The sequence below is a fragment of the Siphateles boraxobius genome, unplaced genomic scaffold, assembly GCF_051911475.1.
Source record: "Siphateles boraxobius isolate OS27281-9 unplaced genomic scaffold, OSU_SipBor_1 35, whole genome shotgun sequence".
Taxonomy (NCBI): domain Eukaryota; kingdom Metazoa; phylum Chordata; class Actinopteri; order Cypriniformes; family Leuciscidae; genus Siphateles; species Siphateles boraxobius.
Window position 1 is genome coordinate 6,796,557 of NW_027508975.1, and position 26,832 is coordinate 6,823,388.

A 26,832-nucleotide genomic window follows, 5' to 3' on the forward strand; every position below is an offset into this window, starting at 1 on the left:
ATCAATGCTGTGATCGATACTTCATTTAGCAAGTAAGGTGGCAAGAGAGAACACACGGCACCAGGGATTAACATAGGCACCCCTCTCAGCATTCCATCGGAGACGAGAGAAAATTGAGGAGGAGGCAAGAGTTTATAAAGAATTGTAGAAGGATAGAGAGGGAGGGAATGAGTGGGGATGTGAGGACGGAGAGACCTTGACGGTGCAAGAAACCGCTGAGAGTACAGTCAGAGTGAGAGTGTATTATGACTGTCGTTATGTGTGCGTTCAAGTCGTGGGCCTAACTTTATTTCGCCAGCCAAATCGCATTGATTATTTCCCCTCTGACTCGGGGGCAGCAGCAGCAGCATCGGATCAGGGATCAGCAAGAGCAGGAAGGGGATTTAATTTCATATGTCTGGGGCTCATTTGAATCATTGGAAACATGGACACGTCTATATAAATGCAAAGCATTGCCTGCAAGAGGGATTTCTAGGATGGAGTTGGGCATGGAAAGTGAACTACTGAGAAAGACCGAGTGGTGTTTTAGAACCCAGCGGGGATTTTCACCCATGTCGCCCTGCCCCTATCCTGGTTTCTGCTTTCTCCTCCGTCTGCCAAGGCTGCTTTCTGTGATGGTGTTTCCTTAGTCTTTGGTTTCTACAACATCTTTTTCAATTTTTCCAATTGTTTTCATTTTCATTTTTCCCTTTTAGTGCCATGTGGTGGTAACATTACATCAGAAAATGGTACTATCTTCTCACCCGGTTACCCAGAGGACTACCCCGCTTCTGCGGACTGCAGCTGGCTGATTACAGTGGCATCAGGCTTGGGAATTCGTCTTAATTTCACCCTCTTGCAAGTCCATGGTCCCCAAGATTTCATCACAGTCTGGTGAGTTGTTCAACTTCCTGTAACGATTGTGCTTCTACAACTTGTCACCTTCTCTTTCTCTGTCTCTGTTTGTCACTTTATTTTCTGGGAGAGAGCATATTTATAGCACATGTATACTGGTGGCTAATTAATTAGCCTCTAAATTGAGTCACTTGAGGCCTGTATGTACAGGTTCCCCTTAAAACAGATTAAGATGCTGTCTAATTACATACCTTCTCTAAATTCATTGAATCTTCAATGAATCTCTGCAATTTTCTTTTTGGAGTAACTGAAGCAATTAATTTTTTTTAAAAAATTTTATGTATCTATGGTTTCCTACTCTTTCTTGAGGCGTTATGTACTCTCTTACATGCAGGATTCATCAACTTCAACTCAAACTAAAGGTACAGTATAACCAGAAGAGTAAAGAAAAGCTCTGTCAAGACAGCTTGGTTTCAGCTCAGTGAGCCAGCACTCCCAGTGAGCCAACCAGATGCTTTTCTGAATGCACAGGATAGGACATAATCTGTAGCGCAAGCTCAGATGGCCACAAACAGATGGTTTTGAAGCCGAATGGTCATGGTTAAAACTGGGATTAGGTTGGTGCCAAGTTGTTCCCTTACCACAAGAGGATTGTAAAGGTAACCCCCCTAGGTGATGTCCTTGTAGATGGTGGCTTCGGTTTCACAATGTCTTGACACAGAGGCTGAGTCTGAATGGAGCATTTAAGAACCGTAAGAGTTTGAGAGGAGTCTCTGAAATCAGAGAGGTAATCAGTATGGCTAGAATCGTCCTTCAAATCAGCAAAAGTAATCAATATTCAGCTAAACGTTTCCAAAATCAGCCTGGTTATATTGGTGGGATCTGACTTACTGTGCATTGTCAGGCAACAAGGAATGTGGTGTTTTCCTGTCCCGTTGAGAATGCAAGGTTAGCGGGTTTTATACATTGAATTTTAATGATGTGTCTTCAACAGGGACGGTCCTCAGGAAACAGCTCGCAAACTCGGAGTGTTTACAGAGGGAGAGGCCAACAACCCACCAAGCAGCACTTCTAATCAAGTTCTGATACGTTTCCGAAGCAATTCTGAGAAAGGTGGACTGTTCAAGATCAACTACCAAGGTAATTGGTTCAAGAGAAAGTTACTGTTAGCATTCCCATACATCTCAATAGCAGATGCCTGATTGCCGCTGGACCCTGTGGAAAGATGTGATTAAATACATTATTGCAGAGTTGTAGTCGAAACCAGCCTATTCAAGTCTCAGTCTAGGCTGAGATCAGAGTATGTTGAGTTGGAGTCAAGACAAAGATCTAAAGAGGGTCTGAATGATTCAGAAGGCACATTTCGGCACAGACCACAAAATGTATCTTAAGTGCTGTGGTACTCAAGACCAGGCATGGTCTCGAGTCCCAGTGCCAATCAAATGTTCTTGAGTTCATGACAAGACCATGAAAATATGGTCTTGGATTTGAGATGGATTTGAGACCATGTCCAGACTCAAGTACTACAACTCTGCATGGGTGCTTAGGTCTGAATACAGTTTTTTTCAATCCAGTGGAGCTGCAGGTGGATTACGACATGACAACACTGATAGCTGTCAGCGTCAAAACAGCCATGTCACACTTAAAAAGCCCTCCAAAAAAGAAAAGATAACTGCTCAAACATCAACTACTATTTTTTTCGTCATGTAGAACTGTTCTTTACTTTCACAATGAATAACCCCTATGCAATATGACATGTCTGAACCTGTTCTCTTTACCTCTCTGTCTCTCTTTCTTCTAGCCTATAGACTTCAGTTTTGTTTGCCACCTCCCATCATTCCTAATGCAGAAATACTGATGGCCAGTAAAGAGTTTAAGATAGGTGAGTTCGAATTGATTTTACATCATTTACAATCTGATTTGTATGCCTGCTTGTGTGTGTTCGTGTTTGGTGGACTCGGCCTGGCCCAGTATAAGTGGAACATTTTGAGCAGAGACGCAGGCTGCCAGTTCATTTTCAGGCTTGAGCGCCTCTCATTAATAATGTTCCCAGAATAGCAGAGCCAGCCACACACACACCTCCCCCACCCCCACCGCTAACACCCCTCGAGAACTCGCTTTGAGGAGAGAAAACCGCTCAGATGCCAGAGCTACCAGTCCCATAGGGCCTTGCTGATATGCTGAGTCATTGCCAGAATTCAAAGCAGAGGCCGATGTTGTATTGTGCTTGGTGCTAGCACATAGGTTGAGTCTACATTTTGTGCAAACACAAAGTGATGGGGAAGCCAGATAGAAGCTATTTTATAAATTAAGTACTTTTATATTCTATATAATCTGTTTGCGATACTTTCCTATAGCAGGTGAATTGAGGATCTTACTAGCTTACTAGCCTTGAGGTTTTTTTTGTTTTTGTTTTTTTCCTAGCATAGTTCTAGCAGATTATAAACTAGCCAGTCTTTGTGTGAAACTCCACCTCTAAAAACAACTACTTAAGCAATTTTTGCTAGTTAAATAATAATTACAAATTATAATTGAACGAACTGTAATTGAAAAAAGTTGGCTGTCCATCTCTAATAGTTTCTTTTTTACTAGATTGTATTCAAGAAATTTTAACTTTTTTTCCCAAAAGATCTTTTGAATCGTTTATTAAAGCTGTTGGTTTCACCTCCGAGTGCCCACAGAAAACACTTATAAATAATAAAACAATCATGACTTCAGAGGTCACCAGCCTCTGTTGTCTCTGAAATCCATTGGTAAATCAATGCACTGCTTTTCTGGCATGGAGAAAAAAATGCATTCATTTATATTAATTGTTCTAAATGGGTTGTTATGGGTTGGTGCGGGGTTGTTTGATCTCTCTGGAATGAAGCGTGTTTGTAGAGCCTCAGTCGGGGTTAAAACAGTCATGGTCTTTGGCACAAACCTACACTGAATCAATATTTTGATCACTGATTATCCACCACATCCAATGTATTCGCTTAATTCTGTTATTTAACTAAGGTCATTGTGTTTGGCAGGCCATGAAGTATGAGGTTAGAATTGTTACATTATTCAAAATAAATAGATTGAGATTCACAAACAAATGTAAAGAGATTCACAAAAATGTATTAAACTCACAAATAAATAAAATGAGATTTGCAAATAAAAAAATAAAAAAATACAAATGTGTTTTATGTCACAAACACAACTCTGCCTGGCATTTATTTGTGAACCGCTTTCTGTGCATTTGTAAATCACTGCACGCATTAGTGATTTGCTTCTTGTGCATTTGTAAATCCCCTCACGCATCTGTGGATTTTGAAACATTTCTAGCGTCGACGTGCAGATAAATCCACAAATAAGTGGACTCCACCCACTGTTTACTCAAGGCAATCAGATAACGGCCACATTGAGCTGACCAATCGTAGCACGTTCTCGCTACAACCAATCATGTTAGGATTTACACTCGGGGCGGTAACTGAGTCTGATTCATTTTGAAGATATTTGCACCCTTGAAATGGAGCTATAATCTATGGGCGCTTCATTCAAATTGAGCTGTTTGTGTGGTTAAAACACCCTGTTTCAAAAGATTGTTGAAGTTTAAGGCTTCTTTATATTTCCATCATGACAAACTCAGGATTACACACAAATTATTATCATCACAGATCCTGAGCATGATGTAACACCCTCTTTACACCGGACTCAAGCGGCACGACACAGCACATCAAAAGCAAATAGCCCATTATCTTCCCTGCTGCTGTAGCAGTTTCAAATAATGTAAAACTAACATGTTTGCAATGTTAACACATTTTGCCCATGACGTCTGTTTTCTTACCTGCAGATATATGACGTGTCTATAATCTTCCTTATTGACTAGTGCTGGCTACATGAAAATTCAAAATTCATGATAATGCATACATTGGACGCGGCGCAGCGCGACACTATGATTCACTGATAGTAAACGGATGCCTGTTCTTCTTCTGAAGTAGCGGCTACTACACGCAATTACAAAGAGGACACATAATTTGCACATTTGCTCTGTCCAGTGTAAACTGCCTTGCACGGGGTAGACACGATGTAAGAAATGACAAAACGGATGATTTTGTCTTTTAAAAAAATATCGTGGTGACAAATAGCTAGCTACAGGACATAAATATTATGTAGAATACCAAATATCAGCCCAAAAGACCATCATTGAAGATGTAACAGCGTGTACTGGGGTTTTGAGTGGATAATGCAATGCTGAAAAAATACATCTTTGCATTTATTTTAGATGCTGCAAGTAATTTTTACGATAAAATATTATTAAGTCTGATTCATATGAAATATTATTTGTGTGATCAAGTGTTTTAACGAATAAATAAATGCAAATCACATGTCTGTTGGGCATTTCATTTTTAAATGCATAATACATATTTAATGCTCTATAGATCATTAGATCCACGGAGCTGCTGCGTATTTAAAACTTGACTGAAGAAGTGGGAAAAGCTGTTGTGACAGTAGCCTACTTGGAGATTTAACCTATATTACACAAACTTTTCTGTTTTATCATGGATAATGCGGCGCTTCCATAACGCGTCGTTCCCATAACAGAGATGTAAGCGCTGTTTCTCTGGCATTTTCAAAGGCTCATAAAAAAATGTGTCTTGGCTTGATATACAGTCTAATGGTCTAACTGTAACGAAATCCAAGTTTTCAACATATTTTATTGAAGCAATATTATGGGCCTTAGCCTAACACATCCTATTTGAGCCATAGACTGTAAAAAAAGATGGACGACGCCCCTTCGCTCTCTTCCATTGGTGAGAAGTGAAGCCGTCAGTGTCCCGATATGGCGCTGACATCTTGGGACTTGAGTCTGCGCAGTTGCGATCTCGGGACCAGACCTGCGCAGTAGTGAGCAGGAAATCAACGCCCCGCCCTCACTCTCGCTGGATGCACTCTGCACTTTTTGTTAAATGGCCTATATCTGCTCCGTTTCTCCGTTCTGCTCCAATTTTGATGTCTGTTGATTGCAGTACGACAAGAGGCTTGTTAAAATAAAGTAAATACAATCTCCTCAGTCCTCCAAAGATCCCGAAGTCTTCAGTGACTACTTCGCTCAGAGAACCTGTCAATCATGACGTCACACCACCGTTTTTATAGCATCACGTAACTAACTAAAAATAAACTTATTTAAAAAACAGACACTTGAACTTACATCAGCGTGATAAAAACGACAGCAAATGACAAACTACTTTTGGAAAAAAATATATTTGAAGTGTAGTTTAGTTGGTCTCACGTCCTATTGAATAACATTGGGAGGAGGGGTTTATGACCTATACTAGGACCAGTCACCGGGGGGCGATCGAGGCGCTTTGGCTTCACTTTTTTTCAGGGCTTGTGCGGCACGCTTGTTTTGAGCCAATGGAGATAGGGCAAGACCACCCTGCTTGTAAAGCCTAACGTGATTGGTTGTAGCTAGAACATGCTACTATTGGTCAGCTCAATGTGGCCGTTATCTGATTAGCTTGAGGAAACTGTGGGTGGAGTCCACTTATATGTGGATTTGTCTGCACGTCGACGCTAGACGTGTTTCAAAATCCACAGATGCGTGAGGGGATTTACAAATGCACAAGAAGCAATTCACTAATGCGTGCAGTTATTTACAAATGCACAGAAAGGGGTTCACAAATAAATGCCAGGCAGAGTTGTGTTTGTGACATAAAACACATTTGTAAATATATATATATATTTTTTTGTTGTTGTTGAAAATCATTTATTTGTGAGTTTTATCATTTTTTGTGAAACTCTTTACATTTATTTGTGAATCTCAATCTATTTATTTGGAATAAACACATGTGGCGATGTGTATAATGTTGGAATAAACATTATGTGGCCACAAACACATTCCTAAATATGTATTTCACAGCATGCAAAGCCTCTATTTTTTCTTTCTTTGCAAGCTTGCGTTCCAATTCTTCAAGTTAAATGCTACATTATAAAACCACTAGATGTTTTTGTTCCTCTTAGCTGAGTCACAAAATGCCTGAATGTTTGTGTGACAACAGGGAGATTTGCTTCAGAGATCGGCCCTCAGGTAGCAGCCTTTGGGTGTTATGAATGTAAACCATGCGGTGTGGCGCTTCCTTAATTACACTGCAATGCAGCGCCGGCACGTTAAGTCTCCCTTTGACTCACTCTCACTCCTTCTCCCTTTATTCTTTTATTGTCACTGTCAGCCATTAAGCAAGACAGGGAGGGGACGTGGCCTTCATCAAGTTGTGAGCGAGGCAATGGCAGGAACAGCCAGATGCTGCTCCTGTTGTTCCGAGCATCTCAGAAATCCCATGTTCTCCATAATATTACAGAAAGTGCATCTGAAAGACAATTGATAAAGCAATGATGAATATGCTTACATCTGTTCACTCCCTCTCGTTCCACAGGTGATATAGTGCGTTACAGATGTTTGCCAGGATATCACCTAAATGGGAACAGCATTCAAACCTGTCGCCTGGGGACTCATCTCGAGTTTGAAGGACCTCCACCTTCATGTGATAGTAAGCTATTTCAGACACCAGCAAGTGCAATGCTTTGGTCCCCAGTATGGTCCTTTTCTCTAGCCTAACCACTACGTTCCTTAGTCAGCTATATTAATGCTAAAGATCAATCTGTTTGAGTTTTGTCATGACTATGCTGGTCCACAAGCTAAATCTCCACCTAACAAGCCTAAACCAAACCAGACTTGGCCAGCATGAAGCTTCATCCTTTCTTTCTTCTGTGGAACACAAAAGAAGATATTTTGAAGCACTCTTTTTTTTTTAATTGGACATCATTGAACCCCATTGATTTTCATTGTATGGACAAAAAATAGCTTTGGGAGCTTTTCCAAAAGAAGAACAAAAGTCAATGATAAAATAATGCAAGTAAAGTAAAAATGTTTGAATTAACTATCTCTTTAAACAGACAATTTGACCTCTTGTTCAGAGCGTTGGTACTTTAAAATAAATGTCTGTCTTATTCACTAACCATAAGCATTTTTAAAGACAATTCATTCTTAGTAACTTCCTCCCTCTGCATTTTACAAAAGACCAGTCCTTTGGTTTATATGCTATAAAATCCACCCCCACTGTGTTGCAATGCATGATGGGTCTATTGATCATGATGGTTGAATCTGTGCTATATGAAGCTTCATTATTGCTATTGGCTTAAAGGTGGGATGAAATACCTCAGAGCCTGTCAAGCAAACCCCACGAGAATGCTTAACGCTCATCTACCTTTCCTCCAGCTGCTTTTATGTGATTTGATATGGCATTTCCCATAAACTCTTCAGTTCCTCCTCATTATGTTTGTCTCTCTATGCTCAGCGTAGGAGAATTATCTCTCTGAGCTCTCTGTGTAGTCTTCATTGTGTACAGGACTAAAATGCCTCTATTGGATGCCCCAAAAAGAATGCAGTGAGGTCCTAAAGTCTAGGACCACTAGTGAAAAGTTTGAATACCTCTTTTGTCATAAATTATATAATCAACACAATATCTATATATTTAAAAGAAAACATTTTTTGCTTTCAACTATTTATTTCCAGGTTTAGTAGTATTTTGAATCCCAGATTCAATTCAAGACCTCATTAAATATCAAACAGACTTAAGCTACCCCTTCCTGTGTTTGACCTTGTCTGCGATGTAAGTAAGAAGCAATTTGGCTGTTTGTTTACTGGAAGCAATTTATGGACTGCATTGCAGCTTTTTGGCAGAAAGTGATTTGAGGCCTGCTGAAAAAAGGCTAATTTTTTTTTTTTTTTACAAATAATAGACATCTTTAGACGGCGTTATCATTTTCAAGCATATATCAGAGAGAACAGACTAGGGCTGGGTATCCCAACAAAATTTTCGATACCGATATCGATACCGATACCTTGACTTCGAGACCGGTTCCTGAACGAAAATTTTCCGATACCAACAATATAACATTACCTAAAAAAAAACTTTTCTTTTTTCAGTTTGTTGAATTTTTTCCACACACATTTAGAGTCTGTAAAAAAGCCCCAATGCTAAAGTTTTCTACGTTTCCTAATCATTTAACAACATGTATTCTTTACTTCAATGAGCTCATTGTTTCTGCCTTAACTTTGTTAGCCATTGTTAGGGCCCGAGCACAGATGGTGAGAGGACCCTATTGGAATTGCTTTGTTTATTATTATTATTTAACAATGCAACTGAATGAAAATTAATTGAAATGCATTACACACAGTCACCTCTGATAACAGATCACTCTAAATTGTAATTTAGACGCATGCATTTTCTGTAAAGCTGCTTTCAAACGATATGTTTTGTGAAAAATGCTATACAAATAAATGTGAATTGAATTAAATATAGGCAGGCTTGGGAGGGTTACTTTAAAAATGTATTCCATTACAGTTACAAATGACTTCATAAAAGAAGTATTGTAACTATAACTGATTACTTTTGGATTACTTCAAGGACAGATATTATTTTTAAAAACAACAACTTTTATTTATTAAGAATTTCGCAGCCCTGAATAAATATTTATGTAACGGACTATACAGACATCTAGTGGCAACAGTATGGTATTACAGATTATTTTGTTTTATTTTTAACTCGACATGTACAAGGAAAAAATAAAATGGAAATGTTTCTTCAACAGGAAAATAGAGAATACAAATTCAATTTTTTCAAGCAAATATAATAAAGAACTTTTAGACAATGGAAATGTTTCTTCAACAGGAAAATATAGAATATATATTTATTTTAAGGACTTAACAGACTTCTAGTGGCTACAGTACATATTACAGATTATTTTGTTTTATTTTTAACTAACATGTAGGTTACAAGGAAATAATAAAAACACAAAATTTAAAAATTCTACACAATATACATATTAGTTTATTTTAAAATAGGCCTCCATGTTGACTAAAGCCGTGATCATTCTTAATTTGCCTGACTGAACTTGGGCCGTTGGCAGTGGGAGTTCCCCTACGTTACCTAGCAGCGAACATCGCGTTAAGAGAGACTGAGAAGGGATTATGAAAGGACATTTTAGGTACTAAAAAAGCTACTCTCTTAATTTCCAAGAAATGAAAGCATTTTTACCCGTGGGCAGCATCGTTTCTAGCAGCAATGATTCAATCTGTGTCCGTGGAGATTGTTGTAGAGAGCTGTTATTTTGCGCATGCACCAGCGGGTGGCACACGTGACTCGTGTCGTGAGTCATTAATCAAGCAACGCTTAATATAGTGTTATTATGCCAAAATAAAGATTTATTTAGTTTTAAATGAAACCATTGTAATCCTGAAAGTATCCCCCCTTTTTTCAAAAAGTAACTATAATCTGATTACTACGTTTTTTGACGTAACTGTAACGAATTACAGTTACTGGATTTTTGTATCCTGATTACATAACGCCGTTACATGTATTCCGATTACTCCCCAACCCTGAATATAGGCTACTGGGGTGCGGGATATATGACTCACGCTCAGCACAAATAAAGATTGCCGCAAAGCACTGGCAAAAGTAGCCTAATGATTATGGATGTGTCGCGGAAACAATAGCAAAGAGATATTTTAATTGTTTATTAATAAACAAATGTTTACTGAGTGTGTTGGCTGCAAAGATGAATATGGCGATGCTGACTCGTCATCCCTGCAGTAGTGAACGTGCGCGCGCGCCTATATGGATTACATAATCAAACAAAAAAGTAGACATATTTTGACCGTCTATAGGCCTATTTCTCATGTCTGTGAGGCAAGTATCCTATACACTGAGTTTTGGTTAATTTGTGACGCACGAAGACGGATAAACTTTCTACTCTCAAGTGTATTCTGTGCGCTTTTAAGTGCCTTATCAGATTTATCGTGTTGCCGGTCTTGGCAGCAATCATCTTGTCGAAAATATTGCATTGCATGCTTCTGGCATCGAGTCTGGTACATAGGTAGGTACACTTTTGATCATTTCCACATATTTTCTATCTATCTGATAGAACACACACACTACAGCCTCACGGGCGACGAGCCACGTCTCTGGGCAACCGCATAAACTAGTGTTTTTCCATCACAGCTAATCATGCTGCGTGCTTATTGTTTCACTGACGTTGACGAGATTAACCACTTAAGTACCGAAATTTGGTACCGAAAAACAAGACATGTTTCGATACTCGGTAGTATCGAGGCAATTTGGTCGGTACCTAAAAAGTATCGAACTCGATATCCAGCCCTAGGACAGACAGAGGCTGGGGTTTGGGACCGTGTGAAGGACACAATTTATAAAAAAAAAATAAGTATAGCAGGCCCAAGCATGTTCCTCCTCAACCTTCATGGTGGAGTGCTTTCAATGAACCTGTGTAATTCATCCTAACATTAATTTAGGTGTCGGCAGTTAATTGCTTCGGCTATATGAAAAGGCCCTTATACCGAGCGCCAACATAGCCAGCTGACACCCGCTCCATTTGGTCAGGTTACTGCCTCAGACTGTCAGTCACATTAAATATGCCTGCCTCGTCAAACTCAAGAGAGGGATGAAGGAGGAGAAGGAAGGCGATCTATACGTTGTACTGAGATCATTTGTGGAGAGAGACAGGTCTGTTTTGAAGGGTCAATCAAAAAATAAAAATAAGTGATCAACTATATAAATGTGCATAGTTAGGTTAACAAAACAAAGATTCATTAGGTTGTTGAACATTGTTAAATGCATTATATTTACAATGAGAATTTGTGTTTTATTTATTTATTTTACATATAAAAGCTCCAGTAACAAACAATATATATTTTGAGAAACGCCTTGGCAAATACATCATATCTGTACACAACTGAAAATGTAACAAAGTATCAGAAATACTAGTTCGTCATCAGTGGTAAACTTTTTTTATTTTTTATTATATATCGAAAATCGTATAGCATTATGTTTTTTTTTCTGAAGACACATAACAGATACAATAATAATTGTATTATTTAATAATAATAAATAATGAGTTACATTTATATAGCGCTTTTCAAGGTACTCAAAGCGCTTTACATAGGAGGGGGAATCTCCTCAACCACCACCAATGTGCAGCATCCATCTGGATGATGCGACGACAGCCATATTGCGCCAGAACGCCCACCACACACCAGCTTACTGGTGGAGAGGAGACAGTGATGAAGCCAATCAGTATATATGGGGATGATTAGGAGGCCATGATGGACAGAGGACAATGGGCAAATTTGGCCAGGATGCCGGGGTTCAACCCCTACTCATGTAACAATCGGCCTAATTGGTAGAGTTACACAAGCTAAAAATGGGGTCAGATTAAACTGCGAGAGTATGGGAAGTGTTTTAAAAGATGAGACGACAACAGAAATAATGTGAATAAATAAAGTGTATGCACAATTTCTACAAGGAACTTAAAACAACACAATTCAACTAGAAGCCTTCGGCTGTTAAAAGCATAGAGTCCATTGGTCACATACCATAAAACAGTCCTTAAGAGTCCTTACGTGCTGTAAGTCCCAGTGTGAAAGTGTCCAGCGGTGTATATACAAACCCAACTGTAGTGATAATCCAATTAAAAGTGATGGGGTTTGCTGTAATGGTAAGTCCTTAAAAACAACTCCTCGTTCCAGCTTTGGTCGTCTTGACAGAGACCCTGTATGTTTGCCATGCTGCTTCCTTTATGCTGGCTATTTCCTGTTTCCTGTCATATGATCAGTCACATGACAGGCAGACCTAGGATGGATAAAAGACATATGCTGCGTCCCAATTCACCTACTTATACTACGCCCTAAAAGTATGTACTCTTTTTGTGATGAAAAAGTACATACTTTTGAGTGTGTAGCAAAAGAGTAGGCAAGCTTTGGGACATACTACTTCGTCATCTTTAACGGACAGCTCTGTCGCGTGCATCACCGTAAACTGCCCTGTCAATGATCTCGTCACAGTTAAAATCCTCCATTCAATCTAATATAATTTCTTACCGTTTCAGAGAGAAATGTAGTAGCTCGTTCATTTGTCAGTCGTGGGTCTTTCATGCGGAGACTCTCACTCTCCTCATGTGTTTGCAATTTGAATGTAATGCTGCATTTAAATTTTAATGGCTATAAACGTATCTTTACAAAAGTTCACAATGCTGCTGCAGATGCAATATAACGTAGCCAACATTGAATAAATACATTTTCGTCAGGTTATACTGATAATTAATCACTTAAACCCCTTTATCTAAACGTCTCTACACAACCGCCGGACTCGCGCGCGTCCTCCATGTCTGTAGTTTTTTAACACTTTTCACTCGTGGTTGTAGTTCTAACCGAATCCTCGTCCAACGCGCGATGGGTTGTGGGCAATACCAGCCGTTAGAGTGTGCATCGATCTGCACTTCGGATTCTGACCGGATATAGTAGACCATCCGGGTCTCTTTGGAACACTCATTTCAACATGCTACGATTTGGGACGTGCTAGTTCTATTTTTGAATACTATTTAGGACGGATAGTATGCGAATTGGGACGCAGCAATACACACATTAAAAGAGATAAGAGGAATAAAATTGACTAAAATGACTAAGGCAACATGTAAACCAATTAAAACTCTAATAAACATATAATCATCATAATATATAGAGTGGTTAAAACATGTGTCATGTGTGATAGTGTCACACTCTTTTTCCGAAGGACATCCTGGGATTTTTAATGACCACAGAGAGTCAGGACCTCGGTTTAACGTCTCATTCGAAGGACGGTGGTCTTTGACAGTATAGTGTCCCCATCACTTTACTGGGGCATTAGGAAGCACACAGAGCACAGGGTGAGCGCCTCCTGCTGGCCACACTAACACCTCTTCCAGCAGCAACCTGGTTTTCTCAGGAGTCTCTCATCCAGGTACTGACCAGGCTCAGCCCTGCTTAGCTTCAGTGGGTAACCAGTCTTGGGCTACTGGGTGATATGGCTGCTGGCTATTTATGTATTGTTATGCTTTAAAAGTATACAGTTTTATTATGGCCAGTGTGGAAATGCATCACAGCAATTCCACTGTGGTAAAGAATTGCCATATGGCAACGTTCATATTTTCAGCAAAACTGTGTTAGACAAGGTTGTTCTGTAAACAACGGCATCTAATTATCTAATCAAAGATGCAGCGAAAAATTCTTGCTGTATGATAAATATTCAAAAAATGTACTTTGCTGTCTTGGAGAGGAAATCAAATGTCATGTGGCTTAAAAACAGCTTATTATTCTAAGTCTGACCGTCTATTATTCTAAGTGTTCTTCTAAGTCTGCCCTTTTAATTTCACCAATGCAATTTGTTCTATAAAGTGAAGGGAAATTATATATTGCCATGTGACTACACTGTACCATAAAGCTAAGACAAAATGCGTACGGGAGTTTTTAACCTTCCTTAGTCTGTCCTGCTGTTGACATCAAATGAATTGCATCCAATTAAATTAAATGATATTTCGATTCATATTAAATTTAAAATTCATATTCATTTAGTAGAATAGCCAAAATGGACATGCTGTGTGATATGCTCTCATCTTCAAAAACCAGCATTAATGATATAGAAATCTGACTACATGAAATACAGGTTCACTTGAAATAAGAATACACATGGTTTGTGTGTAATTGTGTGGCAGTTATTGATTTAAGGTAATAAATATTGATCATTTCAATATTTCATTATAAGGACAGTTTTGTTTACGGTTATCCTGAAGAACGAGTAAAAGAGTGAGCAAGCATACATAGAGAAAGACTGAGGGATTGAAAGAGTAGGAAGGACAGTGATGGGTAGTGGGAACGCAAAGCTCATTGAGATGCAGAGGATATCCAGGCTGCAGGTGCACCCAGCTATTAAATCACAGTCTCTCTCTCTCTCTCTCTCTCTCTCTCTCTCTCTCTCTCTCTCTCTCTCTCTCTCTCTCTCTCTCTCTCTCTCTCTCTCTCTCTCTCTCTCTCTCTCTCTGTCACATCCTCTTGTTGAATACATCATACCATGTCTTTCTTTCCATCAAATACCTCTCCTTGCTTCTTTTAGCTTTCCTCTGATATGAGAATCATAATTTTTTTGCCGACATAATCGGACATACACATGACATACACATCAAAATAAACCCTGTGCTTGATATTTTGACAAGGGCATGATGTGTAAGATGCTTGATTCTTATACTTCATTATTATTATTAATTTATTTATATTTATAATATATTAATTAGCCAATATAAAAAAATAATATTGAATATTATTAAAAACAAAGTTTAAAGTATATGACACACTTTTTTTTTACAATTTAAAAAAGACCCATTTAAAATCTCTTATGCTGCATCTGATTGCTATAGGCTTTCCCTTTTTCTCTGTGTTCCCCTCTCGCTCTTGTTTTTGTGTCTCTATTCAGAGAGAGAAAATAGATTGTGAATGCTGAGAGTACATCACATGCCATTATGCAAATTAAGAGTTGAAGAATCTCACACGTAATGTGACTTCTTTTCTTTGCAGACTCTTTTGACTTTCTCCAAACTCAAACATCCAATGTTTATACTTAAATATATTGTGTTATATATAAATAAAATACGTTTTTTTATCAGTGAGGCACATCATGTCATATACACATCCAGGTTGAATTTGTTATTCCACCCTTCTGTCACCATGATGAAATGAAAATCCCAAAGCTTTTTTCTCTTGATGGCATTTAGGTGCTCTTTTCATTTATTTTCTTATACGACTAATATTATTTAATAATGTATACATTCTTTGTATTATTTTTCTCCTATTCAAAATTCTTTTGAATTTATATAAAATATTAATCTGTTCATATATTATGTATATTTATATATCATAGATATGTGTTATATACGTCACTGCGTGCATGGGGAAACTCACATCAATGCATATTATATGGTACATGCACACAGTTTTACACTAATCTAATAAAATGGCTTAATATCCACCTTTTATCTTCTGTATTTTGACAACGGTTTGATGGACCCCATTGACTTCCATAGTATGAAAAAAAAAACTATGGAAGTCAATGGAGCAGTCAATAATTGATTAGCGACATTCTTCAAAATATCTGACCCTTTGCTAACCCCCTTACAAATGTTATTGACTAATCCTACCTTTAATTATTGTTCTAGCTTATTATCAGAGAAACTTTTGCTGTTTTGTAATCTCTACGTCTCTGGAGAATCGGTATGTTTTAATTGTTTTAAACGTAATTTTACAGAAGTTATCCAAAACTTTTATAAAACGTTGTGTACTATAACAAGGTATCAGAGAGCTAATATGGTATTATTGCATCCAAATTTGCGAATTTAACTAATGCACACAAAATATCTGTAATAAAATCGGAAGTTGCTGCCATCTGGGAAGCCACTGTGGCTCTTTTTTTCCTTGCATACATACAAGTCACATATGTTTTGTATCGAGGGATTTATACTGTAAATGTGTTTCTATCGTAGTTTATACACATCTTCTTTTCAGATATAACATGTATCTGCCTCATTTGAGCGCATACGTTTTTTTATGCACATGTTTAGAAGTTTTTATTTGCATCTTGGCATTTCCATTCAGCTTTTTTCATGCAATATCCCAAAATGCGCATGAAAATAGTTGGATGTAAACATTGCTATTGTTGCCTCTTCCACATATTTAAAGAAATCTTGAGAATTTTTGTGTTGTGGATGAAACTGTGAAATGAACATGCAGCATACTGGCAAGCACATATACCTTTTAACTTCATGTTAACAACATGATGTTAATTCATAAATGTATTGATTGCAATGTTCACAGAGACCTCGTTCTTACTGGACATTCAGCCTGAGCTAGCAACCGTAACCAAGGAGGCGGAGCTTAGGAAAGGATCAATTATGTCAAACCTGGATGGCCTGTGTTGACAATAGACTTGTGACATTTATCCTTTTCCTTGACATCACGAAATTAATACCTTTTTTTTTTAATGTATATTCTTCCGGGGGCCATATTTGCAATTCATTGTCACGAAGGGTGACATTTTAAGTTTAAAATCCCTTTTTATCCCTTCTCGTACAGTAGATAATCTTCAGCTGCCATTGTTAAAGGAGCAGTTTTGACATGCCTTCTGCTCTTCTGTCAGAATCTGCCACCAAAACTGTTGTTTACATTCAGCCTTTGACAGTCCATTTCAAAGTGGATTAGGGGATAAGGGCGACCTGAGAGAGTTCATTTTCGTTTGCCATCATAGTGAAAGGCATGGGATGATGAGGTTTTTGTATGAGATTTTGTCTAGAGGGTCATGCTCTTCCTCATTTTGCTGGGACAGAATTATATTAGGGCGGTATGATGGTAGAAATGTGTCAACTGCATAGAGATTCTGCTATTGTGTTTATACCACTACATACCTGGGGTAAATATAGGCTATTTTTCAATTTTGTCTGCTTTTAACCAAAGTGTTCAATTTTGCACTACTGGCACATGCACACTACCACTCAAAAGTCTGGATACTGTTCGTTTTTAACTTTCTACTCATCAAATAATCCTGAAAAAAATGTATCACCGTTTCCACAAAAATATAAGCAGCAAAGCTGATTGACAATGAGAAATGTTTCCTGAGCAGCAAATCAGCGTATTAGAATGATTCCTGACGCATAATGTGACACTTAAGACTGGAGTAATAGATGCTAAAATATTTCAAAAATATTTTTAAATATAAAATGGTTATTTTAAATTGTAATATTATTTCACAAACTTTTAAAGAGTAGTGTATCATTGAGCACATGTAACATGCACATTCTTAACCCAATTATGCTTAAGCCGACAACTCATGTGGTCAAGTTAACTTTACACAGTAAAGTCATAAACAGCTTAAGCATAAACCAAACGACACGGCTAGATTTTTGTCCCTTACCCCAATTTCGCTAAAAATGTAAACACATTAATCTGCGTTCTGTCGGCTTATTGAAGTGTGATATATGACAGGAAAGCGCCCTTACTGCGGATTACAAGTGTGATATGTGACAGGAAAGCACCCTGACTGCGGATTACAAACGTTTTGCGGTAAGGGAGAAGGAAATATATCGCCACCTGACTCTTTCTTGGTGGTACAGTCAAAATTCTGCATCTGTAAATGCATGAGAGTAGAATATATGAGTCCGTAAGTTTCCTGCTGACATGTTGGAATAGTACTCTTTGGTTTGTAATGTTTTTTTGTTTTTTTTTTACATCACGACCGACATAACAAATGGAATACTCCATTTACTTCCATTGCTGGGTCATTGGTTTGCATGTTAACTGCGACAACCAGTTAATTCAATAGACTTTATTCAGAGCAATGCCATGACAGGTATGAAAGTTAGGTAGTGAGGGATAGACTTAACGGCTTAATGGCATCTGCTGTTTAGCTGTATAAAGCTCGTACATCACTTATAATTTTCCACAGGTCATGTCGTCTGGAGTTTTTGTCTACTGAAATTCATTTCTTGTAAAGATTTTTTTGCAGCGTTTCGTCAGCAGAACAGTCCAAAAACACATTAAATGGTTCAACGGAACTGAATCAACTCTGAACTGACTTCAGCTGAACAACAGCCGAAATGCATAATTTTCCCGTTACCCCTGTAAAGCTGCTTTGAAACAGTCTGTACTGTATAAAGCTCTGTGCTGACTTGACTTAAATAACAGTACAACCCACTGAACTGATGTATGTCTATCCCTCACAGCCTGGCTTTCATTCCCGTTAAAAAATCAAAGATGGCCCTTCTGTGAATAAGGACTATAAGCTGATAATTAGAGTTATCCGTATATTGGTGTAACTCATTAATCTGTTATGAATAAGGTTACCTTTGGGTCTAAAATGGAGAATAAAAACAGTTAAAATACCAAATATTTATTAGGTCATAATTTAGTGTACAATTATCACTGTTATCTAACTATTAACTACAACTTTTGACTCAATAAGCTCCTAAGTACTGATTGTTAATAGTAAGGTAGTTGTTAAGTTTAGGTATTGGATGGGATTAAGGGATGTAGAATAAGGTCATACTGTATAAAGCACATATTAATGCTTTATTCTGCAAGTACTAACATCCTAGTAATATGCATGCTAATAAGCAAATAGTTAATAGTGAGAATTGGACCCTAAACTAAAGTGTTACCGTTTAATATTACTGATAATTATAATATTGACAAAGGTATTCATATTTAGTTTTTAATATAAATATTTAGTATATAAAGTATTTGTAAATACAGTACATTGTAGTACATAAAAAAAATAAACCAGTTAAATTTCTACAGAATATGCAGATCTCGGCAGCACAGTGAGATACGCAGCCAGATGCCAAAAGTTATTTTTATGTTTTGCAATATAAACTGATTTAAACATGAATACACTGACAATGTAAATATCAAGTATATAGCAAAGGCCTATAACTGTTATGATACATTAAAGGTGCTCGCAAAATACTTGTCATATCTATCAGTGCGCTGTTTGCAATACATCTTTGTTTGTGTTATAGGTTAACAGCCAGCTTTCAAAGCACTGTATGCGGCAGCAAATAAAGATCCCTAACACCCACACTCACACTTTAAAGAATGTAATTTGCGAGCGCGAGCTCCTGGATGCACAGATGTAGGTTATCGGGGGTGTATTTTTTACCTGAGCACATTATGCTTTATGCAGTGATGATAGGCTCAAGCAGGCATCGATATGCATCCATGATAATGTTTGTCCTCCGATGAAACTGCATTCACATTTTATATCACCTCAGAGCTGTGTAGCCAGTCCCAGAGCTTCTATATTTTACCCTCGTAAAGGAAATGTGTCAAACGGATCCACCGTTCCTGTGTATCCACCGAGCTCAGGCTCAATCTCGACCAGAAACCACAAGTGTGATTTATATCATATCAATTCTCAAAGCTACGTTTTATAATTTAATCATTGTCACCGAAGCAATTCACTGGGCTCGGAACCTGAATGTAATTATAAGAAAAGCTTATCTCAGGTTTGACACGCAAAGCCGGACAGTGCACAGCATGCGTGCAATTATTGCTTTGATTAACGTCCATCCTAATCAGTGCACAGACCCGTGGGCTTAAATGTTAGTCAATTAAGGTTCTAAATGACTGACCAAGAGGCCAAATATAGAAACAAAACTGTTTACTGTGGGTCATGTTGTTTACAAGGTTTTAGCACGCCCCGTCTGTCGATATTCTGACAAGCGGAGTTGAGCGGTAGGGTTAGAAGATCTCAACAATTCTTCTGCCATAATAATCTCATGCAGATATCAACTCAATCATGAAGTATTCGCACCAGCGGAACTCTGAAACAGCTGTGTGTTTATTTAGCAAGACAAGTAATATAGAAATCCATATTTCATATCTAAAACGTAAGTGTCATAAATATTGGATAATAACCAGGGTTCCCACAGGTCCTTGAAATCCTTGAAAGTTTGTGAATCTGAAAAAAATAATAATAATTCAAGGCCCTGGAAAGATTTTGAAAATAAATTTATATAGATACAGGTCCTTGAAAGTGCTTGAATTTATTTTGTTCAAGAAGTTTTCTGGAAAAAATTCCATATTATTCCCTCTGGTCTGCTAATGTGTTATTTCGCCAACACTTCGTGGCCTATGCATACTAGCTTGCTTGATTTACGTTAGTTACGCGCATTTGCGTGTTACATTAAGTGTTTCCCGCGTGAGGTACTTTGTGTTGTACATTGCCATGACGGTCACACGCGCATGAAACTAGTACTACGATGGTACCTCAACGTTTGCTGTTGATGTTGGACACAATAAATGTGTGTATTGGACCTGGAGAGTCCTTGAAAGGTCCTTGAATTTGAAATTAACCAAGGTGTGGGAACCCTGAACAACAATCCCTCCCTGTCTGATGCATACTCTACCTCTCATCCATGTCATCTGCGTCATGCGGAAGAAATTAGCCAAAATAAAATGGTGTCAGAGATGAGGGTTTATCCTTTTATGTTGGGATTTGTATTTGGATGCTTTGTATTCCGACAGCCATTGAGAAAATAAGAGATTTGAGGGAAGCGGCCAAGAAGAGCCACTGCATAAAGCCTGATAATTCAAGGTAAAAGTGTGGGGAAATGTCACAGCGTGACTCTGAGGAATATCAATGACTGAGAGATGAAACTACAGACTGAGGCATGAGAGCCAGGCTGTACAACCGTGTGAACAACAGTGATCAATCCTCTCAGTGTCACAACAGACTGGCCCAGCGTGCTTTGTGTTATCATTGACTTCCATTCTGTGCTTTACCATAGGCATGCACAAAGTGGGTACTGTATATTGGGCGTATATTGGGCTTGAATAGTTGGGTGATCAATAGGCTGCACAATTTTGTTGCATCTGAAGTTCAAGTGTCACGTTAAATGGAGCTATAGATCTGTAATTCTGTGTTTTTGATCAAGGTTCCTTTCATGTATTTCTTGGTCAATTGAGTATAATGATTGTGAACGTTGCTTTGATGGTTAAGGGTTAGGAGAGGTATTAGCGTTTTGTGTCACCGCTACAGATGATGTATGCATGTGGAAAATCAAAGAAAATCTGAATATATGGAGCTGAACTCGCTCTTGTCTGTTTTCCTCAGTCACCTGTCCTATGAACGAGGTGATGACAGCCTCCACAGGGATAATCCTGAGTCAGTCACCGGGCAGCAGCCTGCCACACTTCGAGTCCTGTTCCTGGGTGGTGAAGGTGGATTCTGGTTACAACATCACTTTCACTGTTGAACACTTTCAGACCAGCAGACAGTTTGACGAGCTGGAGATATTTGATGGTGAGTGGATTTAGCATAGCTTTTCCTTAAGATCTTTTCCTCTGATTCATGTGATGATAATCATAATAAAATTAATAATACACTAAAAAAAATGGTTTTGTGGCACTGTTCTTTTTACCCAAATATGTTTTGTTAAAGTAACACACATATGTTTATTTTACCACCAAAACACTATTGTATTGCGTTTAATTAACTTAACCTGTATAATTATGCTATTAGTGCTATCATATATTAGTGCTATTATTAGCTAATAGCTAGCTGTAGTCTAGTAATTCATGTGAGAAATCATGTAAATCCTACATACATTTATTATTCAGTTCAGTTTTAAATAAACTAAAGCATGTTCACTAAACTTAACCGGTTTAAGTTACAGGGAAGCAATTCCATTGATTTGTTTGGACTCGTTCAGTTGAGTTGTCACAACACAAGGAGCTTACATAGATTCAAAAAATGTCATTAACATTAATACAAAATAATTTGCTTGTGTGGAACCACTGTCCATAATTGAGTTAAGTTAGTTTAAAGAGTAATTTTTTGAGTGTACTTATTATTATTATTATTATTATTATTATTATTATTATGTACACTACAGTGCAAGTGTTTGGGGTTGGAAGTTTTTTTTTTTTTTTAGAAGCCTCTTCTGTTCACCAATGCTGGATTTATTTGATTACAATTACAGTAAAATTAATTGTATTGTGAAATATTATTACATTTGAAATATTTATTACATTATTACACATTCATTTAAAATAACTGTTCTATTTGAATATATTTAAAAATGTTTTTCAAATGTATTCCTGTGATGGCAAAGCTGCATTTTCAGCAGCCATTATTCCAGTCTTCAGTGTCACATGATCCTTCAGAAATCATTCTGATTTGGTGCTCAAGACACATTTCTTATTAACAATGTTCAAAACAGTTATTTAGACAGTTATATTTTGTGGAAATTGTTACTTTTTTCAGTATATTGTGATGAATAAAAAAATCCAAAGAACAGCATTAATTAAATTGTAAGAAATAGAAATGGTTCTTTTGAATGAATTATGAATGTATTTCTGTCACTTTTGGTCGGTTTAATGTGTCAAAAGTATTTATTAAAAAAGAATATTACTGACCCCAAACTTTTGAAATGTATCATATTTCTTATATATACAGTTATTTAAAATGTGTTTTTATGTAAAAAAAAAATAAAATAAAAAAAAAATATATATATATATATAATTTTTTTTTTGATTGGTTAATATTATTGTTTAAATAAATTGTAAATACTTAATCATTTATTTTTTGCTGTTTTTGTGGTAGAGTTTGAAGATAAGATTGAATCAAGGAACAAACATCATAACGAAACTAGTTTAGACATGGTTTTTGCTCACAAATCGTTTTTCTCCTCCTTCCAATATAATTACTGATACACACCTCACAGGCAGCCTTGTGGTGTTGAACAAGATAGACAGTTGAAGAGAGGCCAAAAGGGATGCACTTTGCTTTTACGCAGTGAAAACCTTTTGTAAAAGGCAAAGGAAATTGCTTTAGCCAACAGGGGTCTGTTCAGGGCCAGTCTTAGGTCAGCGGCTTTTCTGGGGTGAAAGTGAACCCATTTAGACTGAGATTATGAAGTGGATTACAGGTCAGAAGGGTCATCTCACACACACAGAGGCTCATCAGATTTTAGGCGTCATTAAAGTGACCCACAATTATATCTGAGTCATGCAACTTTACAAAGATAGAATGACATGAATAAGCCTCCACTTTCCTTATTTCGAAATGTTGCTAGATGAATAGAAAAAATTGCAGTAACCAGCAATATCATTTAATTTGAGTTACATATTTTGAAACATGAGTTAAACATATAAACATGAAGATAGTATTAAATCCAAATATAGATTAAGTTTATACACTGCCATTCAGAAATGTTGGGTCGGTCCAGAAGTCGCTTATGCTTTGCATTTATTTGATTTAAAAATATTGTGAAATGAACTGAAAAGAACTGTTTTCTACTCAATTCCACCCAATCATTATTTATTCTTATAGTTCCTTTAAATAATCATTTATCTAAACTTAGTTAAAATGTGTGCAATGAATGAGTAAAATAAAACTTACAGAATATAACAGCTGGGTCTCACAGAATGGCATTGTGCTACAGGCTGACAAAGCGACTTTGTGACTCATCTAGGAGCAGTGTGAGCCACTCCTTAGGGGAGCTGGCATGCTCCGTGCTGATTACTCTTTCAGCTCCCATTGCGCTACGAAGCAGACTTTGCTTTTCACAACATGCCATAGCCAGCCAGATCAGAAAGAATCCCCTTCCCTCCCTGCAGCTTGACCCAGACACTAACATGACGTCTGGAATAGCCTTTAATACACACACGCAACCCCCTCTGGACAGAATCAGAGTTCAGCTGATCTAAAAGCACCACCGTTGAAGTTTATGGACGGAGCCTGTCAGTCAACATTAGCCATGAGAGGTGGAGAGGCTATGTTGTGACAGAAACACACCAGTTGTCACTGCTGGTGGTAAACATGTCAATTTGAAGTTTGTAAGATATGTGGCTACTGATAGTGACAGAAAGAGGTACGAGTGAGAATTTGTTTTTTGTTTTTCTGCCATGATCAGTTGCTCAAAGTAGTGCAAAGGTCAAAGGCTCTGATTTACTAAGATTCCAAGTAATAGACAATAATTTTCTTGTGCAACCTAAAAAAAATATATATATATATATATATATATATATATATATATATATATATATATATATATATTTTATAAACCCATATTTATTTATTTTTTTTGGTAATTGTTCCAAAATGCTGCTCACTTTTCTTTCTTTTTTTTTCAAATGTATATTCTATATTATATGTGTTATTCTATGTAAGGTTATTTAATCAGGGCCATTGCTAACAATTCTCTGAACATTTTGGACCTAGTTTACACCAGTTTTTAGGGCTGGTCAACCGAAAATCGGACCTATAAAACATTTCCGATTCTTCCACAATCCTCAGTTTTAGATTTTCTGAGAGTCTTTTCAAGTTTACATATATGTACTCAAACCTTTAGGAAATGAGATCCAATGTGCATAAAATATGAACAATGCAATGCAACAATGAAAAATATGTGAAAAATTATGTAAACCTATACCCAAAAACTTTTAGAATCATTGCTTTTAAGATTCAGAATGCCAAACACATATTAGGTTTGAGATGTAATAGTTTTGGACCAGATACATTTTATAACCTTATGCTTTGCTTTATCCTCCAGGTCCATCAAGACAGAGTCCACTGCTCATTACTCTGAGTGGGAACTATTCATCTCCGCTCAGTATTACTAGCTCTTCTAACAAGGTTTACCTTCACTGGTCCTTCGATCACACCTCCAGCCACAAGGGCTTTCGAATTCGCTACTCAGGTGAGCATTTCAACACATCGTCTGAATACATCATCAAAACACAAATTGTATTTGGAATCCACCAAGACAGAGTTTACATAAATCAATTTTGTTTAATATTTTTTTTAAAGCATTTTTATATTAATAGATTCATAGCTTTGTTTTAGTTTTTTTGTATTACTTTAGTTCTTCATAGTGCTCAGTGTATTTTTCACAAGCTATGAGTTTACAGTTTGAATTTAAACAATTACCATGAAATAATACTATTGCATCTTCACTATCTGCATGCAAAAACAAACATAAAGTAACTAGAAAAGTTTAATTCATGCACAAATGACTCTTATGAGCGGATTCTTTTAATGAATTAGTCTTAAACACTCATGAACTTGCTCATCGGTTTGGCTTCCAAATGACAATCTAACAAATAAAATAGGGCTTCCTGACTGCCTGAAATTTTATGGCAACTTCCCGTTACTTACTTACCAATTATGACTCCCCGCTGCAAAAACAGAATTACGTAGGAAATACTGCCACAAGCTATCAAGACCTGATTGCACAGTTTCATGAGCAATGGCGTAATTCTAAATGAGTTATTACCCTATAAATATTTAAAAAGTTTCCGTATGCTCCTAATCATTAGCGTTTCAGAAGAATGACTAATCACCCCTTTGTCTGGCTCATCAGGGTCCCTTCTCTCGGCATCAGCTTGTTTGGCTTTTTCCACTCCCTCCTCGCATGATGGATTTTTGATATAGGTCTCTGTGACAGTCTGGGTTAGCAGCAGCAGCACACCTAGGTTTTCCTCCTCAATATGGTTTCCCTTCTGTAGCGATACCTTGGTGGGAGAAAAACAGATGGTGGGACAGACAAAGCTTTGTTCGGTTTTCTTTCTCAGTCCATCTTTTATCTCCACAGGCTGTTACTTCTTCAACTGAAGCAGCTCCTTACACTTTGTTTCTCTTTTCATTTTTCTTTTTAATTCTTGACCTTTTCTTTCCACCATCACATGTGTGAGGTTTGCCGAATGACTCAAGAAGCAGTGCAGGTTAAAGGCTGAAAATTGACGGCTTTAACCATGAAAGGTTGTTTACATTGTGACTTTCTTAAATGCAAAGCTGGGGCTTTCAACTGGGTAACGCAGACTTCACGAAATAATTTAGCGGGAAGGCTAAATTTCTACTAAGCCTTCTCTTACAGCCAGACCTCTGTGACCAACAATCAATAGCAGTCTTTTTAGCCATTTAGAGTGCATCACCTGCTCTATTACATGAGAGTTATGAAGCACAAAACAAAACCGGTCCACAGCACTCTGAGCCATTTAAACCATTAGTGGAGGTTTTATTCAAAGTTTTACTACAGGTATGTGATGTGCAAACTTCTAGATTTGTCCATTATCTATAATCTCCACTGTCAGTGCTAATGGATGAGAGGCTGGAAACATTTTATGTTTCAGTGGTTTGATCATTAGAAAGATTTGTGTCTTGTAAAACTTGAGAGTTGCCCTTGCATTACTGTTATCTTTATTTATTGATTTTTCATTGTCCTACAGTGAGTTAGCTTTCACTTTTAACATTTTCTGTGAACTGTTAAAGTCCTGTTAAATGTTTCTCACAGTTTCCCTCCTGTGTTGATGTATCGTTATTTATTAGTTTATTTTTTTATTTTTTTTAAATGCCATTAGTAGAGCCATGAACCATGATTTGATACATCAGTATATTCTACATTCTATCGGTCTATTTTCTCAGAACAGAAAGAAATAAATGTATTATCTTTTTGAAAAAAAATATACTCTTATTCTTGGGGGACACATAAATTGATTAAAGTGACAATAAAGACATTTCAGTTACAAAAGATTTCCGTTTCAAATAAAATAATTTTCTTCTATGATTCAGGACTTCAAGAACATATCACAGTTTC

The 26,832-nt window shown here is 37.3% G+C and overlaps 1 protein-coding gene across 2 annotated transcripts in view; it reads left to right on the top strand.

Annotated features, from left to right (window-relative positions):
• Positions 1 to 26,832, top strand: part of csmd2 (CUB and Sushi multiple domains 2) — a 364,863-nt gene that overhangs the window by 297,347 nt on the left and 40,684 nt on the right. For both annotated transcript variants that reach the window (XM_077196124.1, XM_077196123.1), the window contains 6 exons: positions 696 to 873; positions 1,829 to 1,974; positions 2,636 to 2,716; positions 7,239 to 7,352; positions 21,348 to 21,536; positions 24,790 to 24,936. In XM_077196124.1, coding sequence (XP_077052239.1) covers positions 696 to 873; positions 1,829 to 1,974; positions 2,636 to 2,716; positions 7,239 to 7,352; positions 21,348 to 21,536; positions 24,790 to 24,936 — 855 coding nt within the window. The remainder of the gene's footprint in view (positions 1 to 695; positions 874 to 1,828; positions 1,975 to 2,635; positions 2,717 to 7,238; positions 7,353 to 21,347; positions 21,537 to 24,789; positions 24,937 to 26,832) is intronic.